This window comes from Scardinius erythrophthalmus (assembly GCF_964197995.2).
Source record: "Scardinius erythrophthalmus genome assembly, chromosome: 24".
NCBI lineage: Eukaryota > Metazoa > Chordata > Actinopteri > Cypriniformes > Leuciscidae > Scardinius > Scardinius erythrophthalmus.
In genome coordinates this window covers 16,944,038-16,966,020 of record NC_138244.1, presented here as the reverse complement: position 1 = coordinate 16,966,020, position 21,983 = coordinate 16,944,038, and the positions used below count along the sequence as shown (strand labels likewise).

Below are 21,983 nucleotides of genomic sequence, written 5' to 3'. Positions count from 1 at the left end.
AGCATTAATGACATAAACAGCAGCAGGCATTTATAGGCTTCTGTCACTTTAAGACCGTATGCACTCATCCAATACAATGATACACATCCAATTTCTTTCTCAACTGTTATAGCAGCGTGCGAGTATCACATTGATGGTGAAACTTGTATGTATAAAATAGAAAAGGTTAGAAAAGTTAAGTTAGTTCTGAGGAAAGATCTATTATCATTTGCTTGTAGACTGATTTTGACTGATTTGATATTTTGAATCTAATGCAATCAGACACTTTAAGTGTAACTCTCCATATACGTTTTTATAATGTCAATCATTATGTAATCTTCTAGGGACAGTTATTTATCTGATTGCTATATTCTTGAATGTTCAGGTATCAGATAATGACTCAGGACCACCAACCCCTGCTCAGTCAGCGGGCATTGTTGGAGCTCTGATGGAGGTGATGCAGAAGAGGAGCAAAGCCATCCACTCCTCAGGTAAGTGCCTGTTTCACTCTCTCAAAGGTTTGTCCTAAACATGCCACTCAACGGCTGCAAATTTGTTTGGTTCTTTTCCACTCGGTTTGACGGTTCCAGTATTATTAACGCTCTAGCTTTGCTTTTTATGATGGCGTGTCAAGTTGAAAGTAGTCCAATTTAAAAGATAATTTTGGTCAAATGACAGATTATCACTTTTTCCTCTTCATTCTTAAAACACAACATCTACATTTAAAGGGTTAATTCACACAAAAATGAAAATTCTCCCATATTTTACTCACCCTAAAGCCAACCTAGGTGTATATGACTTTCTTCTTTCAGCCGAACACAATCAGAGTTATATTGAAACATATCCTGGGCTGGCTCTTCCAAGCTTTAAAATTGGAGTGGATAGTAACAGATTTTGAAGGCCAAAAAAAGTGCATCCATACGGTTAATAAAGGCCTTCTGAAGCGATGCGTTTTTGTAAGAAACATATCATAAATTAAAGTAAATTATGGGATAATCCGATAAATCCGTTGAGGCCCTTTTTCATTTGGTTCACTTGAATATGAGCATGAGCTCCATTGTCAGTAAGTAATGAGATATTTACGGTGGTTATGCATCTTTTTTGGGCCCCCAGATGAAGATGAGGATGATGAGGATGAGGAAGACTTTGAGGATGATGACGAATGGGATGATTAATCCCGCAACACTAACCCCACCCAGTAGAGTAAATGATACTAAATTCTCACTTCCCCAAATTTTACTCTCATTCTTTTTTTCTTTTCTTTTTTTCAGAATCGCTGTATATTTTTGTTGCCTTTTTGCTTCTTTTTTTTAATAATCTGTGCAATACCTCATGTAATCTGTAAAGTATTGTCATTTATCCTCTGTAAAATAATGTCCTGGAATAACCATGTGAAGTTTTATGCCAGGATTCATGATTTGTTGACCTGAATGTTTTTGTTTCCCTGTGAGTGGGGAAAGGGAGATGGACGGGACGCTTGATGTCCTTATTAATTGTTGATTAATGATTTAGATAACACTATTTTCATACCCTACTTTTCTGTACCTTCGATTTTCTTATTCAAATCCTAGTTTAGCATTCTTAGATTTGGTAAGAGGTTCTCCTATCAGAATATGTATGTCCCCTGTATTGTTTCCCTTGTAAATGTACACCAGGCTGATATATTGAGGCTATATATATTTTTGCACGAATAACAAAAGGAAATTCACTGCAGGATGAGAACACATTGGCTGAACACTAAATATGATTTCTGTGGTAATCACGATCAGCGTTACACAACATTGCACATCACAAAATAGACAGTTTGGAGTTTTTGATTTCACTTTATTAACAAGAAAATAATATACGGTGAATTCAAACCGGCAAAAGTCATGGGTACAGCTTGCTCCTGAATGTGAAAAGCCATCAATTCACAAATATAGAATTTCCAGTCATATCAAGAAAAAAGAAAAAAGAAAAAAGAAAAAAAAAACACTTCACAAAGTACATTTGTTAGAAGCTTTTACAGGTCAATGCTTGACTGACAACTACATTTATGGTCATGGAGAAAACAACAAAACTTTGTGTACAATTAATGCTGGTTTAACAGTATTGTCTGTCTGAACTGAATTTTCTGTCCTTGTCTGTTAAGGATAGTGCTGAAAGATTTGTACAATTGACATCAAATCTTACAAAAGGGTTGGAATGTGGAATGAAAACACTAAATTCTATACTTAAATAAATGGTAATATTTACAAACCTGAGAGATGGTGCTTTTTTTTTTTTTTTTTTTTTTTTGTAATCTACATTTTCGCAGTGCATGTAGATTTTAACTTTTAGCGTTGCCATCTTGTATGTACTTGTGTACATCTTTTTTCTTTGGCTAAATTTATTTGATCAAATCAAACAGAATGAACCAACTATTTTGCATGACTGATCCGTTGGAATCGAAATCATGGGAATGAGCTTTCAACTATTCAAAGCTATTGAAATGTCAACTATTTTCTTTTTAGATTTTTACCATATGATGTAAGTTATAAAGAAGCTATCCAAACTGTACTTATTGACCATAATATTTTGTTGGTGAAAATAAATTTGGAAATATGCTATTATTAAATATGTATGCATGTATATATTAAAAAAACTAGGTCAATTTCAAAACTTGAAAAGAAAACAAAAGTTTTAATTTGTGTTATATTTATGATATAGATTAATTTTATCAGAGCTGTTTCATACCTCAGGAACAATGATGATTGGTCACCTGCAGGAAAAAAAAAGAAAATGCTGGTCATTTTAATGTTACAACTACCAAATATATTACAGAAAACAGTCCATATCTGTCAGAAGCCGAACCAGGAATAGTTCTTCCAAAAATAAACTCTGTTCATTTACTCCTCACATTGTTCCAAACTTGTGTTTTTCTTTTGTGGAACACACTATAGACACCTTTGACTTTTTTTGTGAAGTCATACAGGTATGAAATGGTAAATAGATGACAGAATTTTCATTTTTGCATAAAATATCCTTTAATTTACTTTAATTGAAAATTTGATTTGAAACCCTCAAATAGCAAGTTTTCAAACAGATTGGCATGTACATTACAATGGAAAAATGTCCGTCTATTAAATTTGAACTAGAATTTACATGCTGATAGAAGTGTTTTCCACTGCCTGGCTAATGATTTCATAGTAACTTAAATGATCTCAGCCAGGACAAACACTGAATGAATCATTCAGGTCTTGGTATAAAATGTAATTATTGCTTAAATTTTTGCATCAATCAATTTCCAAGATACCTGACTTGGCAGGGTTGGTGTTCACCACACCCTTAGTTTGAAAGTTTCTATTCTGTCCAGCTATATTGCAATATATTTGGGTACTGTGTGTTAAGGCTTGGCTTCTCCAAGTCCTGGACAAATGTTAAACATCTTACCCTTCGTAGTGTACCAATGCTGCAGCCACGAATGGCTGCCAGTAGATCATCACGTGTTGACCCCTGGGTGCCTCCCAGATTATTTCTGTCATCCTTTCTTCTCAAAGGTAATATTTTTTCATCTTGAATGTTCTTGCTATGTTTGTCCCCTGTGAGTTTGTGTCCTTTATTTGCATTTGCCTGGTTTCGACCTACACTATCCGTTGATGTCTCTTCTTGTTGCTTGACCATTTCAGCAATTTTCCTAGTCGGCACATTCTTCACACTATTTGGCTGACTGTGAGGTTGTTGTGGTAAATGAGAAGAAACCAAGTTCTGCTTCACTAGCTTGTCTGTCGAAATATGGAATTGAAAAGACTGCGTGTTGTCCATAGTGTCCCATGTCTTTGATTGTTCTTCACTTCTTTCCAAATTGTCTTGCTCTTTCCTTTGCTGTAGCCGCTTTTGCCTCTGGCTGTCCTGGTTGTGAGTTAAAATGCCAGTTGCGCTCATCCTTGGGCCAGGTAAGTCAAAGTGGTAGCCTAGTTTCAACAGGGTGGTGTTTTTCCTCAACAACTTCACCATCTCCATCTCCACTTGGCCTCCACAGATATGCCGCTGGTTGTGGAATCGGAGCTCCACCAGTGTGGTGTTGTACTGAAGTGACCCAATCAAAGCCAGGATACCTTTGCCTGAAATGAAGTTAGACTCAACATTAAGGTTGGTGATGCTGCAGTTCTTCTTCAGCATTTTGGCCAAGGCCAAAGCTACTTGGTCATCCGCATGGGTGTTGGCAATGCTGAAAACCTCAACGTGAGTGTTTGAGATTAAGGCATTAGCAAAACTCACTAAAACCCCCTGGGATATGTTCTCGATGTTGTTTAGGTTGACTTCACTCAAGGAGGTGTCATTACTCAAGATGTTCTCCAAGGTCTTCTCAATATCAGTGGGATTACTACTTGGGCTATCTGGAGAAATGTGATGGTGGAGGGCACCTTTATTGATGCTATTAGGTTTTCGACCGCCAATGCCATTCCCCTTGCAATCCATGTCCACAAAGTTCCAATTGCTTGACCTAACTTTTTTCTCTCCATCACCCCCCTTTCTAAACCCCTTATTTTGTTGCTCTCCCTCCTCTTCATTATCCTCAGGCTCTTCACTGCCACATTCCTGTTCGCTCTTATCTGTCTGGCACTCATCCATGCTGTCCTGTGTCACCATAGAAAGGAAAACAAGGTTGAGCACTGGCATACCTCAAGCAATGAGTCTTAATTAAGAAAGACTATTAACAGCTGAGACAACTGCACAAGCAATAGCTATGTTTTATGGAGGCAATGTTGCACTTACACAGTTTTTGGTACTCTCATTAAAGAAACTGAAATTTGGATGTTTTATGGCAGTTATTTCTATATTTCAAATTATGAACTGCTCATTGAGTTCCACTGTTCTTAAAGTAAGCTAATCCTAATTATCCCACAAATCACCCCTTATAACAAGGGGTGAGCTACACTAAGTTTGACAGTCCTGACTTAACTGTAACACTAATACAATGATGTCCAATCCTGCTCCTTGAAGGTATCTCAAAATAGAGTTTTCTAACCTTTATTAAATACAGCTGAACCAGGTATTTAATGTCTTCAGGAGTACCCTTCAGGAGCAGAATTGAGGACACGCCTGTCCTCAGTGGACAACTCACAGATACTTTAACTTAATTCATAAAGGGAAAAAACTAATTCTCAATCCTTTTATGAAGCTGCAGATTTTCTCATCCCAGAGCTGGGACCCTGCTTATGGAGACCTCCCATAGAAATGGGACTTCTTGAGTTCCCAGTAAGAAAGTCTATTTTGACTCCTACTCAAATATAGCCATCATTTTATGTTGTTTTGTGGATGCGGATACTCTCTCAGAATACCTCAAATAGTACCGTTAGGGGTGTGCTACTAGTCACTTGGTCAGCACCCTACAAAGGGTACCGACCAAACATTAAAAAATGTCATTTAACTGTTACCTCAAAGTTTAAACGTATTATTCAATTGCTGCATTCAGACCCTACCTCTAGCAATCTGTGAGTCTCGTCCTCCCAGTACTTCAGCAGAGCCTCTCGGCAAAAAGTGCCCGTTGGCCGCTTGGCCGTCTGGTCCTCCTGCCTTAGCCCAGTGGGTATGTTCTCATCCGGTTCCATTTCAGCCATAACCTTCTCCAGCTCCTGGAGCTCCTCGCTGGTCAGGGAGGCCAGAAGTTCATCTTCATCTATGTCCTCATACTTTCCAAGCTCTTTTCGGTACCCAAAGTTGCTCATACTTGTAACCCTATGTCTCCTTTGTGTGCATGAACTCTTACTCTGACTTGTATCTGGGATTAGTGTGAGTTTGTGTGTGGGTTAGATGCACTGTTTGTCTAATCTAGGAAGCTGGTGGAGGAACTTAAGGGGAGGAGGGTGCAGAACAGAGTATCTGCATATGATGGTGCCTATCCATGGGGACACCAAGATTAGTTTACATGAAGAATGTGAGTTCATTTTGTAGTGGCGAGACATGTCAGCAACTGTTGGCCAAAAACAACATAGGAGCTGCCCCTTTAAGGAGACCTCTAAAAGTAATCTAATTTGTGTTAAGTATCCATTAATGCCAATGGTTTTGAAGTTAAATGCTAGATAAGCACATATAGGTGTGGTGTCCAAATAATTTTGTCTCTATATTAAATATGCGTTTAATGTTTGACATTTTTGTTTTGTTCTAGCCTGGGGCATTTTCATATGTACAAATAAAATGGAAACATATCTGATTTTTACAGTTTTGTTTTTCTTATGTCAGCCCAACTTGTCTTTCACCCCGATTGCACATTCGATTTAACCAATAATCATACATTATTTTTTAAATTGTGAATATATTGCTGTACATTGTACCCAAATGCTGACTTTTTTTTAACAGTGATAGAATTTAAAGCTAAGTCCAAAGGTCTGGTTCCATGTAATAATAATAATTTTGCAATATTGAGACTTTTTGATAACCATTCATGGCATAGGAAGCTAGACAGTTCGGAACCAAAGAACCAACATACATTGCACTGTCATGATTTGGTTATACTTTTCAAAAGTTATTACAACCATCTTTATCAGATGAAATTATCAGATGTACTTGAACAGGCACAGATAAGTACACCGTAAACTACAAATATGCCTAATGTTTCTGATAGTTTATCACAAGGTTGGGTGATGAGATTGTGATAATACGTAAGCCAAAGGTTTCACTTTGACAGGTTGCCGATCATGCTTGTTGATGTTAAAAGTGCATAAAGCTATAAATAGATATGTGACCTGCTTTAGTTACTTCAATTGTGATTTATGCAGGTCATGCTAGAACCACAGTTTAGCAGTGCTGATGCATGCAATCACATGATCAATGTCATAGACACAATAAACACCACTTGTACATTTGTATGTGGCACCAATTAGAAAGCAGCCTGAATTCATAGAAAAGGCATCAACCCTTTTATTTTTATCTGATAAAAACATGTTTTTATCAACAGTTAGAACATTATTTTATTGCACAAACAGCACCAAGACATTCCTTTGGAGGCAAAGTCATTTTGAAGTGATGCAAAATTCACATTGTAGTGTGAAGTGTTAAAAACGCTTAACACTCACACTTTTAAGTGTGTTTGATCTCATGATGGACAACTAGTGAAACATCTGGTCATGTCAACCTTGTTAATTTCTGAATAAAATTCAAAGTGCTTCCTCCTTAACGTTTACTTTGAGAAGAGACCATAACTACTGACATATGATTCTTCCATACAAATCATATTCTTTGTACATCAAGTAGCTTTTCAGTCCTGGTGGGAAAGGACCCGAGTTTATGAACTTTGGGTCGCCCAGCCTTCGTGGGGTCATCTCTCTCCTGATGACTAGTCTGCATAGGTGTTGCAGTGAACGAGGTCTCCCTGGGAATACATCCATGAGATAACATTGTTTTAATGACTGTAAGTTTGAATTTTGTTATCTAATGCTATACATTCATATTTTTGTAAGTGTAGTTTAAGTGTCCATGCTAGAACTACTTATACTACTCACCCAAAATTTCTGTAATTTCAGCCCACTCTTTGTGCTTCTTTAGAACCATTTTCAGCTTGGAGCAAATGGGAACATGATCGACATAGTCGAGGAGAACCCGCACAGCTCTTGCAGAGAACTGTACTAGCCAAGAGACGCTGATGAAATCACATAACTACATGCGACAGAAGATAGAGACAGAAGTAAAGATACATATATGTAGGCCACATACACAGGTGAAAACAAATTTCCATCAGAGGTAAGTTAGCTTAAAATACATCAGCTCTGTTCCAAAACCTAGTGAATTACCTTGTTACTCTACTGCTTGTTGTTAATTTCCCAAATAATCTGTAGTAGTATAAAAATAAAAACATTGGAAAATATTTGGAATGCTTTATAGAAATCAGCTCGTAAAAGTGTGCAGGAGATTTAACTCAAAATTGATTTCAATAGTTTGCAATTAGCATGTTGCTAAGCTAATGTCACAATCTTAAGTAGCATATATTGTGAGAAATAGTTTAATTCGATTTTTAAGTATTCAATGATTATGCACTTACAAAAAACACTTTGTCCACCGTCTTGGGTTGATTTGAACTTTTACTTTTGGAACAAACGTTTGGAGTGCGCATACATTTTGGAACATTAGTGGTGAACTTACTGGAATCTTCTCACTGGTGTGTTCTGAGGAGTGACCCCATGTTGTATCATGAGGACAACAGAAGCATTTTTCTGCATCATATCCAGCATTTAACAGCATTCGCATCATCATCTCATCCCTCAGGCAGTATTGTAAGGCAGTTGGAAACACTGTGTCATTGATCTCTGTGAAGTAACAGTTCACATCTGCTTGGCTGGCTAGGAGAATCCTGACAATCTCGTACCTCCCAGCTCTTACCGCCACTAGGAGGCAGCGCAGAGGATCCAGGTCCGTTTTGGCTCCAGCATTTAACAGCAACTGGGTGCCGGTCACATCTCCATTGGAGACCGCAAAGTACAAGGCGGTCTTTCGCATGTCCCCATAGTTATCAGAAATATGCGTGTCTAGAAGAGCATTGACGTCGAAACCTTTGTCCACCAGGAGCTCCAGACATCGGACATAGCCTCCATCTGCAGCTGCATGAATTGGGCTCTGGCCTGAGAGATGGAGTGCTCTCTTTGTGGTTACTGGGATTAACATTCTCAAGGCACTGGAAAGAGATTGTACAACTAGATTTTAAAACATTTCTGGAAAATTAGAATGGTGGGACAGTTACTCATCAACATTTAATACATAGGGTTAACGCAGCGGTTCTCAATTCTGGCCATGGAGATCCACCTTCTTGCAGAGCTTAACCCAACCCTAATCAAACACACCTGAACAAGCTAATCAAGGTCTTCAGGATTACTAGAAAGTTACAGGCAGGTGAGTTTGATCAGAGTTGGAGCTAAACTCTACACGAAAGTAGACCTCGAGGGCCAGAGTTGAGAACCACTGGGTTAGGGGTTTATTTAAAACCTCTAGTGGTAAGCAGTAGTGTATACAGTAATTAAACTCTGATTTGCTGTCTCCAGACATATCATTCAATGCTAGACCTGTCTCTAGATGGCTTCCAGTTCCAAAGTTCAATGTAACCTTAGCTAGATATCAAGGGTGACACAATTAGCAAAGGAGTGGCATATTTCTTTGAACTTACAGGTAATGCCCTTTGTATGCTGCACGGTGGATGGGAAGCTGCAAGGAAAGACTAGCGACATTAGGATCGGCCCCATGTTGAAGTAAAAGCTCAATGCAGTCAGGATTCCCAGAACCAGCAGCGTCAAATAGCACACTGTCTCCATTTGGTGCCTGAACATTTACATCTCCACCTGGTGGTGCGGAGGACATCATTCTGTTAGTTTACTGGTTTGTTATATGTATAATGTTGTAACTGCATTCTTTCTTTGTGAATATCTAGTAACATCCTCTGTTTTTTCTTAGAAATACCAGTATTACCGTAGTGAATAAGGATGTCCAGCGCTTCTGCTTGTGCGTACTCTGCGGCAATCCCCATGGGCGTCACTCCATTCTCGTCTGTCTCCGAGACGTTTCCTCCATGTTGCAGCAGGAGCGCAAGTATGTCGGTACAGCCCACCTTGGCTGCCTCATGAATGGCCGTCCACTTTTTAGGGCAGGCTTGGTTCACCAATGCTCCTCGTGATATAAGTGTAAAGGCGATTTCAAATGAGTCTGTTCTTACAGCTCCAAAACAAAACAGCAACTTATTACAAATGCACTAAAGACACTATAGAAATTGCGAATAAGAACCTACCCAGTAATAAAGGCGATTCATTTTTGCTGTTGATCCTATTAGGTGAAGCTCCATGCTCAAGCAGAGTCCTAACAATCTCCACCAGCCCAGCTTGAATCGCCAAAATCAGTGGTGTCTCTCCATCTGTGGTTTCCTCCTCTAAACTCAACCTGTAAGAAGCTTTTCAACCAAACCACTGAGTATATTAATATATCTGAATTAAAACTTGAACTTGAAACAGTCTTTTTTGTTAATTCAGTAACGCCAATACCATTGTCAATGAGTTGCTGAATCATGTACTTAATTGATTTGTTCAAAAAATATTATTCATTCAGGAACAAAACAAGTGACTTATGAGTGAGTCATTGAATCATTTACTAAACCAATTCAGGCTATGTCAAAACTAACACATCTTTTACTTCTAGGTTTTGCCTTCCATCCACACTGAGTCAGCATTTTTGGCCTGCTAAAATTGAGCTTTTTGTAGATGCTCTCCAAAGTGTATACTTTTGAAAAATATGTTTTTGGCCGCATTTACATTGCATGGTTCATGTGACCCAATTCCAATTCTAATGTAGCACAGATCGGATATGACCGGTGAACATGTAAGCAGTAAAAAAGCACATGGATTCCAAAATTCTCATTCATATGTGGAAAAAAATCTGATATGAATCAGATACGTGCTTTTACGTTTGCCATGTAAGCGGACAGATCGGATATTCCCATGACAATGCGAGTTGTATAATATAGAAAAAGCCACGGTGGCGAATGACGTCAACTCAAGTTGTATATAAATCACATTTTATTAGGATATTACATTCAGAATGTTTAGGCTACAGGTAAATAAATCGAAATGTTTACAAACACTATAGCTATATGCTATTTTAGTTTTAATTTTAAATTTATCGGTACTCAGAACAGAACAAGAATGGAAAATAAAAGGAGCCTAGCTATTTAAACGTCAAGCCAAAACAAAGTCTTTTAAGGTTAAACTGAAACAGAAACCAGCCTTGGGCTCATGTAGCCTACCTCATTCTGCACAAATCCAAATGTTTCCATATTTGCAATAGTCTATGTTTAGATTCTAAACTATTAATTATTGTGAAAACTATAGGCTTTGAACTTCACTCGCGTTCGATTATCCACATAAAAAAATCATCCTTTACATGCGCAAAAATGTGTTTGCCATAACACCACAGTGGGATCGCACTTAAAGCCACAGATTGTACTTATGGACTATTTAGTAATTTGAGCAGTGTAATATTTTATATATCTGTCTGGTTGACTGCATTTTTATTTTGATAATGAACAGGCTGCGACATCCAGTATTATGCTAGAATTTATGTGTGTGGGCGTGAGATGCCGGCGCGATCACTTGCCTACTTATAACAGCTACAATTTAAAATACTCATCATTTATGCTCATACTAATAATTGGAAACTCTAAAGGATTTACTTTAATTTGTGTAAATAATAATTTCTAATTCTTTTTTAACATGGCATTTAAAGTCCTCATGAAATCAAAATTGACAATATTTACTTTGTTTGCCTAAATTGATCGTTTTGTGGTGAACAATTCATCCATGCAAGTCAATCCAGACAAAAAAATATTTGGCTTCATAATCTTTAATCAAAATCTGAAAATGCCCCTCCCCTCTGCATTGGAGGACCTTCTCTGATGACGTAGGTTTGAGGAATTGGTTTGGGCAACGCTTAACCACTCCCCTCAAACCGTTAGTCTGCTATGAGCAGAGATGGAGAGGAGGAGCGCTAGAGTAAAACCCTGCCCTCTGTTCAATATTCCGTTTCACTGGGAAATGCGTCACAACACTGAAGAAAAGTCGTTTGCAACTTCCGGTTCACGCGGACTTTAACATCTTGTCGGTTACCAGTTAATGATTGGTTAACGGGCGTCGGTTAAAAAAAAAAAAAAAAAGAACATCTACACTTGGTTGTTTCACCAAGTGTAGTGTAAATTATTAGATATGGGTCACTTTTAAAAGACGTAAGCTGGTCGCCAAAAAAATTAGATATAGTCAGCAAATCGGAATTTGGCATCAAGACCTGGGGTCTCATTTATAAAACTGTGCGTAGGAACCTTACTAAAAATGTACGTGCGCCCGAAAGCCAAAAATATTCAGACTTATAAAACCGTTCGTACGCCAGAACATGCGCAGAATTCACTTTATAAATCCCAGTCAGCGGAAGATTGTGCCCACATGCGTCTCCACCCCGAAATAACCATATATGGAGCTTACAACGCCTAGTTTTACTATGCAGATCCTCATCTGCATATAATTTGCATATGATTATTCATCCACGTGATAACGTTTAACGGTACAAGACACATTACATTAATAAAAATCAAGTAGTTGCCTATCCTTGCCTTGTTTTTGAATAAATAAATCAAATAGTGTAAAATACATTTCAGAGAAAGTTTTTCTCAATCTTTTCCACTGGCCGAATTGTATTTTTAATTGATTTATATTTTTTAATGGAAACAGATATGCCTTGGGCATTATTTGCACGAAACAATTTTCTCTACTAGACAATCTGGTATTATCATGATAAGCAATTATCTCTGTGGTTAAAACATTAAAACACAGCGTGCCAGAGGAAAAGTGTTCAAAAGCATCACATCCGCAACAATGGATTGAATTTGAATGTAAAAAATGTTGTAGCTTCTCAGTAATGATTTCATGTTTTAGTGTTTAACTCCATAATTTGAATGGCATATTTAATCTAAATGTTTATCAGAAGTAAAACATAGTTTAAATCATTATTTTATTTATTTAAACTGTTATTTGCGTCAGTTTCACTAAACGGCCCAACGCGCTCGCTGGCGCGGACATTTAAGAAGGGATGGATATTTGCTTCAAGTGACAGGCTTGGTGAGTGAGATTATATTTGTATTATCTTTCTGTATATGTTTAATTTTCTTTATATTTTCTGTCTAAAAGTGACCAAAAAGACACTTAACTCCAGCTCACCATCGGACGGTGTCGCCAAACTGCTCCATCTCCAAAACGTTCGTACGCATAGGTCAGAGTTTGCGTGCAGGTGCGCACATATTCCCGTCAAGTTTGTTTTTATAAACATAACTTATGCGTCGGAAGTGGCGTACGCACATTTTCAGCCCCGTTTTGTGCGTACGCCACGTTTATAAATGAGGCCCCTGGAGTGTAAATGTGGCCTTAGTATGAACTCTGAAAATGGAGGTATCTGCATGTTTAGTCATATGACACAAATTGTACCAATAGAAAGCCATGTTCACATCGGTATGTTCCTGCTATGTGTTGTTCACTTTCACAGTGTTCCTTAAGATAAATATTACTTTGTATGAATCTTCATATTATGTTCCTGCAAAGATGAATTTACACGCAAAATTTACTTTACTTCCTGTAAACATTTATAGAGGTGTTTTAGACTGTACATGGAATGGCGATTAAGTGCAGCCTGGAAGCACAAGTAAATGGTGGGATATTTTTCTAATAAAATTGTGCTAAAAGAATAACGTGAGAACTTTATTATGCCTGGTCTCTCGGTATCATCTCATTGAGCTTTTATTATGTCGTACGCATATGCAGTAAGATTATTTTAGCGTTTTCCAGTGTTTCAGTGTGGACGAGAAACTTTTGGAATATGCTTGAAAACACCAGTGTGGACAGAAAGCATTTTAAAAAGAAAATACCATTTTTATTTTCGTATTGACGTATCCTACTTTGTTTCTCCGAAACATGCAACAGTTGATTCTGTGGCTTTGTTTGGAAATATTTTCACTGGCCAGAGTAACTTGCGGTATTGTGTCTAAAATTTACTTAAAGTTTTTGTTGTTGAAATGTATAAAAGTTGAAAACTACAGGAGTGGACTTTCTACTCTAGCTCACCATAAAGTACCATCTCCAGCACCTGCACAGACTGCTGGACAGCAGCCCTATGAATTGGGTACCACCCCTTGGTATCCATCTCAGTGAATGCAGCAGGATAATCGGACAGCTCCTGCAGAGCAAAGAGATCTCCTGTGGGGCCAGACGAAATGACCTTGCACTTAGCAACGTAGCTAATTATAATTCACCCAAATAAAATGTACTTTTTGATGTGTATTTTCCATTCAACCTAATTGAATTACAGCAAGCATAAATTCTGGAGGGCAATTTCACCTCGGAATATTGCATCCAAGATCTTTTGATGTTCCACACTGGATTTGTGTGCAGGATAGAAAAAGTAGTTTGTAATAACATTTTCTAAGATATTTGCTTTTATTTCAAGATTCCAAAAGGCAACTTCTTATGTGAACATCACACCTTCCGAGGGAGGTAATGTCTTTCCACGATTCCTGAATGCTCAGTTGGATTGCAGCGTTGAGAAGCTCATCTTCCTCATCTGATCCATCCATTGTCCTGGAGGTAAATAAAAGCTTTTATGCAAACTCGTGCTGAGTTATATAATGTTTTTACTTGTATTGTTCTGGTTATGTGTTATAAGTCATCTTTTATGTCAAGTAAATTGTTTTAACCAAAAATAAATTCTCAGAATGCTTTAATATGACACTTTAGCCATATAATAGAAAGGTTGAAGTGACCAGTCAGTTTCCAGAAAGACGCTTCTGCTGTAGTTAAAAGGAATTCGATTCATCTGCCTTTTTCAAGGGAGTTGATTTCACAGAAACATTTACATTTTTACTTCTCACAGGAGGACTTCAACATTTATACACGGCTAGAAACGAACTTTGCGTTCGTTTCAAAGAAATGCTGAACTAGGGCATGCACAACCGACACTTCGTCCACAACTTCCAATCAATCATTCACGCTTCACCGAACAGTAAACAAAGGCTCTAATCTCACCTTATGAAATACAGTTCCTGTGAAATCACGCGTCTCGCACTGCTGTGCCAGTACTTCAGCAGCACCCAATCTGAACTTGAGAGCCCCCCTTTCCAGGCCCAAAACAGCAACAGACATGCATCTAAATTTGGCGTTCACCTGCTCTGGTCTTTGCCATGCACACAGTTAAAGTCAAATGACAAATGACCACATGGTCACTTGATTTTATATATATATATATATATATATATATATATATATATATATATATATATATATGTGCATTAAAATATTTTTAAAAACAGGTGCAAATAAGCACCTGTAATTTGATTTAATGGCTGAAATTAATAATTTACGAATTACCTTTTTTTATTTTAATACACCAAATACCAATTATAGCAATTCAACTGCTTTTCAACTTCTGCATACAGTCTTCAGGCAATTTTTACAGCCTTCTGTAAATGTAATTGACCCGTACAGTAGAGCTGGGCGATTTTTTTCCCCAAAAAAAATCTGCGATTTTTTTTTTTATAAAAAACTCGATTTACAATTCGATTCGATCCCCCCCCCCCCCCCCCATTTAAAACAAAATAACTGCGAACTGTAAATATATTTAAAAAATATATATTTATTGTATTTAATTAAAGTGCATCAACATAAACAAAATTCTGTTTGTCTGTTACGATAGTCACTGTCAGATTACACGATTTTGACTCCTAAAAATCTTGTCATGTCGTGGACAAGAAACATGTCAGACTACACGTTGTTTTACGACCAGTCATCGCGAGCCGTCGCACACTCATTCACTCGCACATATAGGCTACACAAGCTCACTCACATAGCCTACACACACACACACACACACACACACACACACTCACTCACTCGCACATACACACTCAATCGCATACACGCACTCTCTCTCTCTCTCTCTCTCTCACACACACACATACACACACACACTCACTCACTCACTCTCGCGCGCACACACACAGTCACACTCACTCGCTCGCTCACTCACTCACTCGCGAACACACACTCTCACTCACTCTCCCTCACTCACTCGCGCGCCGTCGTCGTCGTGGAGGACCTTTAAAAAAATAAACATTCTAGTCTTTTTGTCGTGATGTCGTGAAGCATCGAGGGCTGCGCTGCAGGGAGCGTTCTACGGAAACCCTGAACTTGGAAGATTTGGCGAATGCAAAATGTATGTATTGTACGCTATAGAAGAGGGGGAGAAAAAAATCGATTTTTTGAAAATGTGAATCGATTTGACCTACCAACTCGATTTTTTCCCCAGCCCTACCGTACAGAGTGCAGCTACTGATACAGTATATTGTATACAGTGCAGGCATAACTTTGCAGCTGGGGAAATCCCAGAGTCACTGCATTGTAACCACCATGTGTTCAATGAATAACTAGAGAAGGAATCTTGGAAAGTCTTGTACAGTGGCTCGAAGAAACCTTGAAAAAAAAATTCTTCAAATTGTCTTGAAGACACATCACAGTTAATGTTTAATCTTTTACAGGCCTTGGGAAACGTTTTAGTTTTCGGTGTACATGCTCAAAAGGAATGAATAAAGGACTAAAAACTGGACTTTATGAGGTTGTATTATGAAAGAATAACTACGAATGTGAACATAAATATAAATGAGAGTTTACAAATTAACAGCATAAAGATGTTTAGAAACAGATAGCCTCATGAAATTAGAAGATTGGTGATTATGACTGTATGGTCTATGAAAAATGGAGGGTTTAAAGGAAAATTAGAGGATAAAAATGGAAAGAGTAGGATGATGGATAAGAGTTTTGTTCTGCCTCAAAAGCCTCTGAGTTTAGCTGCTGAAACAAAGGCTTGAAGATAATACACTGGCACTGACGTATGAGTGAAAATACATTTTATTTAATATCTCAGACAGTTGCAAGATCAATCACAAGATATGTAGCATAAACACAATTAACATTATAAAATACTATTTGTGTTTAAAAACCTACTCCATAAATTACTCTCTATGGAAAAGAGAAACTTGATATTCAAGTAGTTATTGTGGGAAAAAAGTTTTTTTATACGAATTAATAATTTATAGAACTGACAATGTCAGTTCAGATTCCTTGTACAGCAGGTAATTTCTAATCGGAGGTGGAAAGGAATCCATTATAACGGTGTTACGGAGTCTTTTAACGGTCAATGTTTTTCTGATTTCCAGACGACAGAGGTGCTTCAGGGATCGTGGGTTGTCTGAAACAAATTCAAAAGCTATTAGTCTGCATTCCCCGAGACTAGAAAACCATTGACGTGTTTCTAGAAAAGTGATATACCAGGTACTATCGTCTAACATGCATTTATTCATTTTGGGACTATGTGCTGTAAGTTTAAGTTTCTTCATATGACCCAGAATGCGACTTCAATATGTCAAGAAAGACCGGCTAAACTAATAAATGATTAAATGCAAACCCAGTGAACTCACTCAAGATGTTGCATATCTCTGCCCACTCCTTTTGTTTCTCCAGGATACATCTAAGATGTGAGCAGATGGGGACGTGGTTGACGTAGTCCAGCAGGATCAGTACCACTCGTCCAGACAGATCAACCAGGCAGCACAAACTTATGAAGTCACAGAACTGTGATGTAAAGGCAACATAAGCTAGTTAAGTTTTGTCTCCCATGAAGCATTGTAAAAGTAATATTAACAATTTAGTATTAGAAAATAAATGGCACCACTTTACAATAAGGTTCATTTAGTTAACTTATTGGGCATCATAAACTAAAACTGAACAACAAAAATCATGAACAGAACAAAATCATGTTCCTAATGGTCTGCAGCCAGAGATTGTTATATTTGACGGAAAGAGACCGAGAGAGCTACAGCCAGCTGACGTGAGAAAAAGTAACGCTAAAGTAATGTAATGCATTACTTTCCATAAAAAATAACCAAGTAACATAATTAGTTACTTTAAGGCCCCGATATACTTTAAGTGAAATCAAAAACGAACTGGTGAAGCATCATAACGAACAAAATCAGACCAAAATGAAGTTCTTTTGGGAGTTTGAAATCGAAATTTCTGGGAAACTTAATTCCGGCTGGTAAACACCTTCAAACAACTATAATGAGTAGGTGTGTTATGGGGCTCCACCTTTTTTTGACGTGAAATTCTTTTCACCCCTAAGCGAATAACGGAAAAGAAATTCACAGTGAGTATTCCGGGGCCTTTAGGGAGTAACGCAGTATTGTAACGGATTACTTTCTAAAGTAACTTTTCCCAAAACTAACGATTAGATACCAAGTGAAAGTTGTTAATTTTCAATGAGAGGCGGTGTTTGAGGAAACTTGAGTGATCGGTAACTGAGCAGTGACACTATGACTGCTCATGGGAGAAAGGACATTGGAGCTTATTTTGATATTAGCATGTTAGAGATAATGTAAGATAATGCCGTAATACACTAATAAGCACACAAAATATGTAGCATCTTGGTCCATTGCATTCTGGGATTTCCCTCATGATGCTTTCTTAGGATTTGGCCAAATTAAAGTATCTTAGAAGGTATCATAATTATGCTGCTATTTGGAAAAATTTGGGAGCGTGCTTACAATGTTGTCTGTGTAGGCTTTGGAACAGAACTTTTTCCCAAAATGCTGTTATGTAAGATTTTTAGTCTATAATCAGACCCAAAACTCACAGATATTTTGTCTTCTCCATCACATATGACACAACGTGGTCTATGTGCATGTATGTCCATCCAAGGAAACCCCATGTTTAAATGGTAATCATGGTGACAATGGAAACATTTGTCTACATTATATCCATTATTAAGAAGTAATCGCATCATCTTCTCATCCTTCAGGCAGTACTGTAGAGATGTTGGAAATATTGTGTCACTGATCACTGTGAAGTAACAGTTCACATCCGCCTGCTTAGCCAGGAGCATCTTGACAATCTCATACCTCCCAGCTCTCACCGCCACTAGGAGGCAGTGCAGGGGATCCAGGTCAGGTTTGGCTCCTTTATTCAACAGCTTCTCGACGCAAGTCAAATCTCCATTTGAGACGGCAAAGTAAAGGGCGCTCCTACGCATGTCATTGTAGTTTTCAGAGATGGTTCGGTCGAGTAGAGCGTTCACATCAAAACCTCTGTCAATCAGGAGCTGCAGGCACTGCACATGACCTCCATCTGCAGCTGAGTGTACTGGACTCTGGCCACATTCAATAATAGCTTTCTTGCTTGTCACTGATAGCAGTATTTTTAACACACTGTAAATAGAATTGGTATGATGCAGGTAAGCAAGTTCACATCCGCAAAGTTGTTTTGATCACTTTTACTTTGACTGTTAACGGGGGTTTCTTCAATAACAGGAACTTTTTTCATGTCCCTGGGGTTGATTTTAATTAAAACAATACTGTAGTTTTATGTTGTCTTTAAATGAAGACCCCCCCCCCCCCATACCATTTTATTTAGATTTTCTTTACTTCAATCTTAAACTTTGAAAATCCATCATTAACATTTTGATTATATATAAATCTTAAAAATATTTCCAAAGATACAAATATACTTATTTTTTAAATAATTATTATATTATTATTATTACAGCATTATTTTTCCTACGGAGCCCCTAAAGTGACATGGTGATTGTACAAAGATGAGAGCAAAAATTATATTTCAATTCTCTCTCAAAAGTATTGCATTTCCCCGCAAAACTTTTGCGTTCCCCGAGAAACTGCGATCGCTCAAAACGTTTATGGAAATAAAATGATGTGGGAGGAAAAACTATATTTCAGTTGAAATATAAGTTTACCTCCCATCTCATATTTTTTCATCACCATGTCCCTTTAGGGGCTCCGAGTTTCCCACTACAGAATTTCTTTTCCTAATAAAAGTTTTTTTTCTTTTTCTTGCTCATTTACCAAAGCTGGAAGTGAAATATGGGAAATGATGTGCAGAAGAAAAATAAAAAGGAAAATAAGATGGAAAACAAGGTAAATATCACAAAGGGAATAGTTTTGTGCATTATTTTCAATCAAACTGTAATTTTGTACATTTTTTGTACATGTGTATTTATAATATATAAAATGCTAGCTGTAAAATTAGCCTCAAGACAAATATATCAAAAAAAATTAAAATTTGCTAATTAAACGGTACATAATCTGAGATGAGGTGGAACACTATGGTGAGAATTTTCATTAATTAATAAAAATGAATAAAATTTCAATTCTCGAGTGATGTTAGACATTGTTAGTGTACAAATTAAATAAACTAGAGTGGAAAAAAGTGTTTCCACTGGACCAAAAGTGTCAATAGTTGAAGAAGGACCCAGCTACGTTAATGTATTTTAGTGTTTAACTAATTCAAATGATTGTAGACTTACAGGTAGTGGCCCTCGAAGGCCGCACGATGTATAGGAAGATGCTTGGTAAAACTGACCCGGTTCGGTGAGGCTCCATTTTCAAGCAGAAGGTTCACACAGTAAGGGTTTCCAGAACCAGCTGCATCCATCAACACACTTTCACCCTTAAAGGACTGTGCATTCACGTCAGCTCCTTGTCATGATGGATGGATTAAAACTGATTAAACAATACCGTGGTTAATCTTGTTCTCATTTGTGAGATGAAAGGTTCTCACCTAATTCAATGAGCAATTGAATGACTTCTAGATTGGCGGACTCTGCTGCTACAGCCAGTGGAGTCACTCCATTAACATCCCTCACTGACACTTGGCCACCTCGTCTCACCAGCAACATTAAGATGTCAATGCAGCCCACTCGTGCTGCTTCATGCAGTGCCGTCCACCTCTTCGAACAAACCTGATCCACAACAGCTCCATGTGTGGTGAGAGCATACACCATTTGATAAGATCGGACTCTTACCGCTAGGACAAAATAAAGAAGATTATTATAGTTGTTATGGAAAGTACAAGCAGGTACCATCAACAGGGCAACTAAATCAACAGTGAAGTTGTGCTTCACCCAGCAGAAGTGGAGACTCCTTTTTGCTGTTGAGGTTGTGTGGTAGTGCCCCATGTTCAAGAAGGATCCTGACGTTCTCCTCCAGCCCAGATTGAACGGCTAAAGTCAAGGCGGTCTCTCCATTCCAACCTTTTTCCTCCATGTCAGGCTGGCTGGAGACTGTGGATTGAATGATAATCAAAACCAAATCTAGAGTATATGGCCATTTTCACACAGCGACAGAATACGGTTGTCAGTTTTGTATTTAAGTCCTTAAAGGAATAGTTCACCCAAACATGTAAATTATCCAATAATTTACCCACCCTCAAGCCATCCTAGGTTTATATGACATTCTTATGTCAGCCAAACACAAAGTTGTATTTAAAAGATATCCCAAGTTTTATAATGGGAGTGACTAGTAACTGAGATTTTGAAGCCCAAAAAAAGCATGGTTTATAAAGGCCTTTTGAAGCAATGTGTTTTTGTAAGAAAAATATCCATATTTATAACTTTATAAACTGTAATCACTAGTTTCTGGTAACAGCCGTACGCAAGTCTAGTTCTGGCGGAAGAGTGACCTCTATCCAGAAGCGCAGAGGATAGAGCAAAACAAGAAGTTTAAAATGAGAATTTTTAAATAGAAATGTCAGAGGAGGAGAACCGCAAGAGGCGTCTACTCGCGCCTAAGCTTACGCTACACTTGCGTCCTATGTCATATGCCGGATCTCGACTCTCGCATGAACGCGGGGATGGCCATTACCGCAAGCTAGTGATTACAGTTAATGAAGTTATAACTATGGATATTCTTTTAACAAAGAAGGCCTTTATTAACCCTCTGGAACCGTATGGATTACTTTTTTAATGGATGGATCTGTTTTTTGGGCTTAAAAATTGGTACAATTCACTCCCATTATAAAGCTTGGAAGAGCCAGGATATGTTTTAATATTACTTCGATTGTGTTTGGCTGATAGAAGAAAGTCATATACACCTAGGATGGCTTGAGATAATTAGAATTTTGGGGTGAACTAACAGTTCACACAGTTATTTACGGGAGTGACAACCAAATTCTAGAACCAAATTTACACCTGTAAGTTTACAGAACTCACAAACGCATTCTTGGAAAACCCTTGAAAAAGCTTTGACGGATGAACTCATGGCTCGATTGGACTTCTTGAGTCAAAAGTGATAAGACTTTTCAGTTTCCTGGACGTCACCATCTTTTGATATTACTTTGGTCACTTTCGCTACGGTTACTAGTAAGAGAATACAGGCTTGACTGACTCCCGTTGCACGTTCACACAGACAGTATTTGAGATGCCACTGTAAGTTGCTGTCTGAACTGGATATTTCGAGACTCATACCTGTAAGTTAATGCGGTTGTCAATCCCAAAAACTAACAGTGTGAACATAGCCTATATGTTAGACACAATCTCGTTTTCCAGCAACTTATCCAACCCTTCTATTTCTACCAGAAGTGTCCATCCAGGTCCAGGACTCACCCAGAACTGACTCTAGTACTTTCGCTGATGGTTGC

General features: G+C 37.9%; 4 protein-coding genes across 12 annotated transcripts in view; 1 reads left to right on the top strand and 3 right to left on the bottom strand.

Moving 5' to 3' along the window:
- wasla (WASP like actin nucleation promoting factor a) overlaps window positions 1-2,221 on the top strand; it is a 32,177-nt gene extending 29,956 nt beyond the window's left edge. For 3 of the 4 annotated variants that reach the window (XM_081356361.1, XM_081356364.1, XM_081356363.1), the window contains 2 exons: window positions 365-470; window positions 1,093-2,220. In XM_081356361.1, the coding sequence (XP_081212487.1) occupies window positions 365-470; window positions 1,093-1,154 (168 nt within the window). In that variant the 3' untranslated portion in view covers window positions 1,155-2,220. Of the gene's footprint in view, window positions 1-364; window positions 471-1,092 lie in introns of all 4 variants that reach the window. The other variant, XM_081356362.1, reaches the window with a different exon arrangement.
- On the bottom strand, window positions 1,786-5,770 carry lmod2a (leiomodin 2 (cardiac) a). Its single transcript, XM_081356366.1, has 3 exons — window positions 5,424-5,770; window positions 3,391-4,578; window positions 1,786-2,719 (listed from the first exon to the last, which is right to left on the bottom strand). Exons 1-3 carry the CDS (start codon window positions 5,667-5,669, stop codon window positions 2,696-2,698), a joined length of 1,458 nt encoding a protein of 485 aa, XP_081212492.1. The 5' UTR covers window positions 5,670-5,770; the 3' UTR covers window positions 1,786-2,695.
- A 1,067-nt stretch (window positions 5,771-6,837) lies between these two features.
- On the bottom strand, window positions 6,838-14,592 carry LOC308684716 (ankyrin repeat and SOCS box protein 15-like). 6 transcript variants are annotated; one of them, XR_014029392.1, is made up of 11 exons: window positions 14,532-14,592; window positions 13,992-14,087; window positions 13,848-13,885; window positions 13,575-13,706; window positions 9,710-9,868; window positions 9,394-9,639; window positions 9,095-9,266; window positions 7,979-8,608; window positions 7,731-7,769; window positions 7,443-7,596; window positions 6,838-7,312 (listed from the first exon to the last, which is right to left on the bottom strand). XR_014029392.1 is itself a non-coding variant. In XM_081355970.1 (10 exons), exons 2-10 carry the CDS (start codon window positions 14,081-14,083, stop codon window positions 7,143-7,145), a joined length of 1,692 nt encoding a protein of 563 aa, XP_081212096.1. In that variant the 5' UTR covers window positions 14,084-14,087; window positions 14,532-14,592; the 3' UTR covers window positions 6,838-7,142. The 6 variants fall into 6 exon arrangements, 4 of the variants coding, with proteins under 4 accessions (XP_081212096.1, XP_081212099.1, XP_081212098.1 ...); XR_014029393.1 differs by having other exon boundaries at window positions 8,080-8,608; XM_081355970.1 differs by lacking the exon at window positions 7,731-7,769 and having other exon boundaries at window positions 8,080-8,608.
- Window positions 14,593-16,591: 1,999 nt separating this feature from the next.
- Window positions 16,592-20,723, bottom strand: LOC308684598 (dynein axonemal heavy chain 12-like; the record flags this gene model as incomplete). Its single annotated transcript, XM_081355863.1, has 6 exons — window positions 20,470-20,723; window positions 20,127-20,372; window positions 19,872-20,044; window positions 18,190-18,813; window positions 16,979-17,132; window positions 16,592-16,749 (listed from the first exon to the last, which is right to left on the bottom strand). The coding sequence occupies exons 1-6, from the start codon at window positions 20,609-20,611 to the stop codon at window positions 16,592-16,594; spliced, it is 1,497 nt and encodes a 498-aa protein (XP_081211989.1). The 5' UTR covers window positions 20,612-20,723.
- Window positions 20,724-21,983: the final 1,260 nt, after the last annotated feature.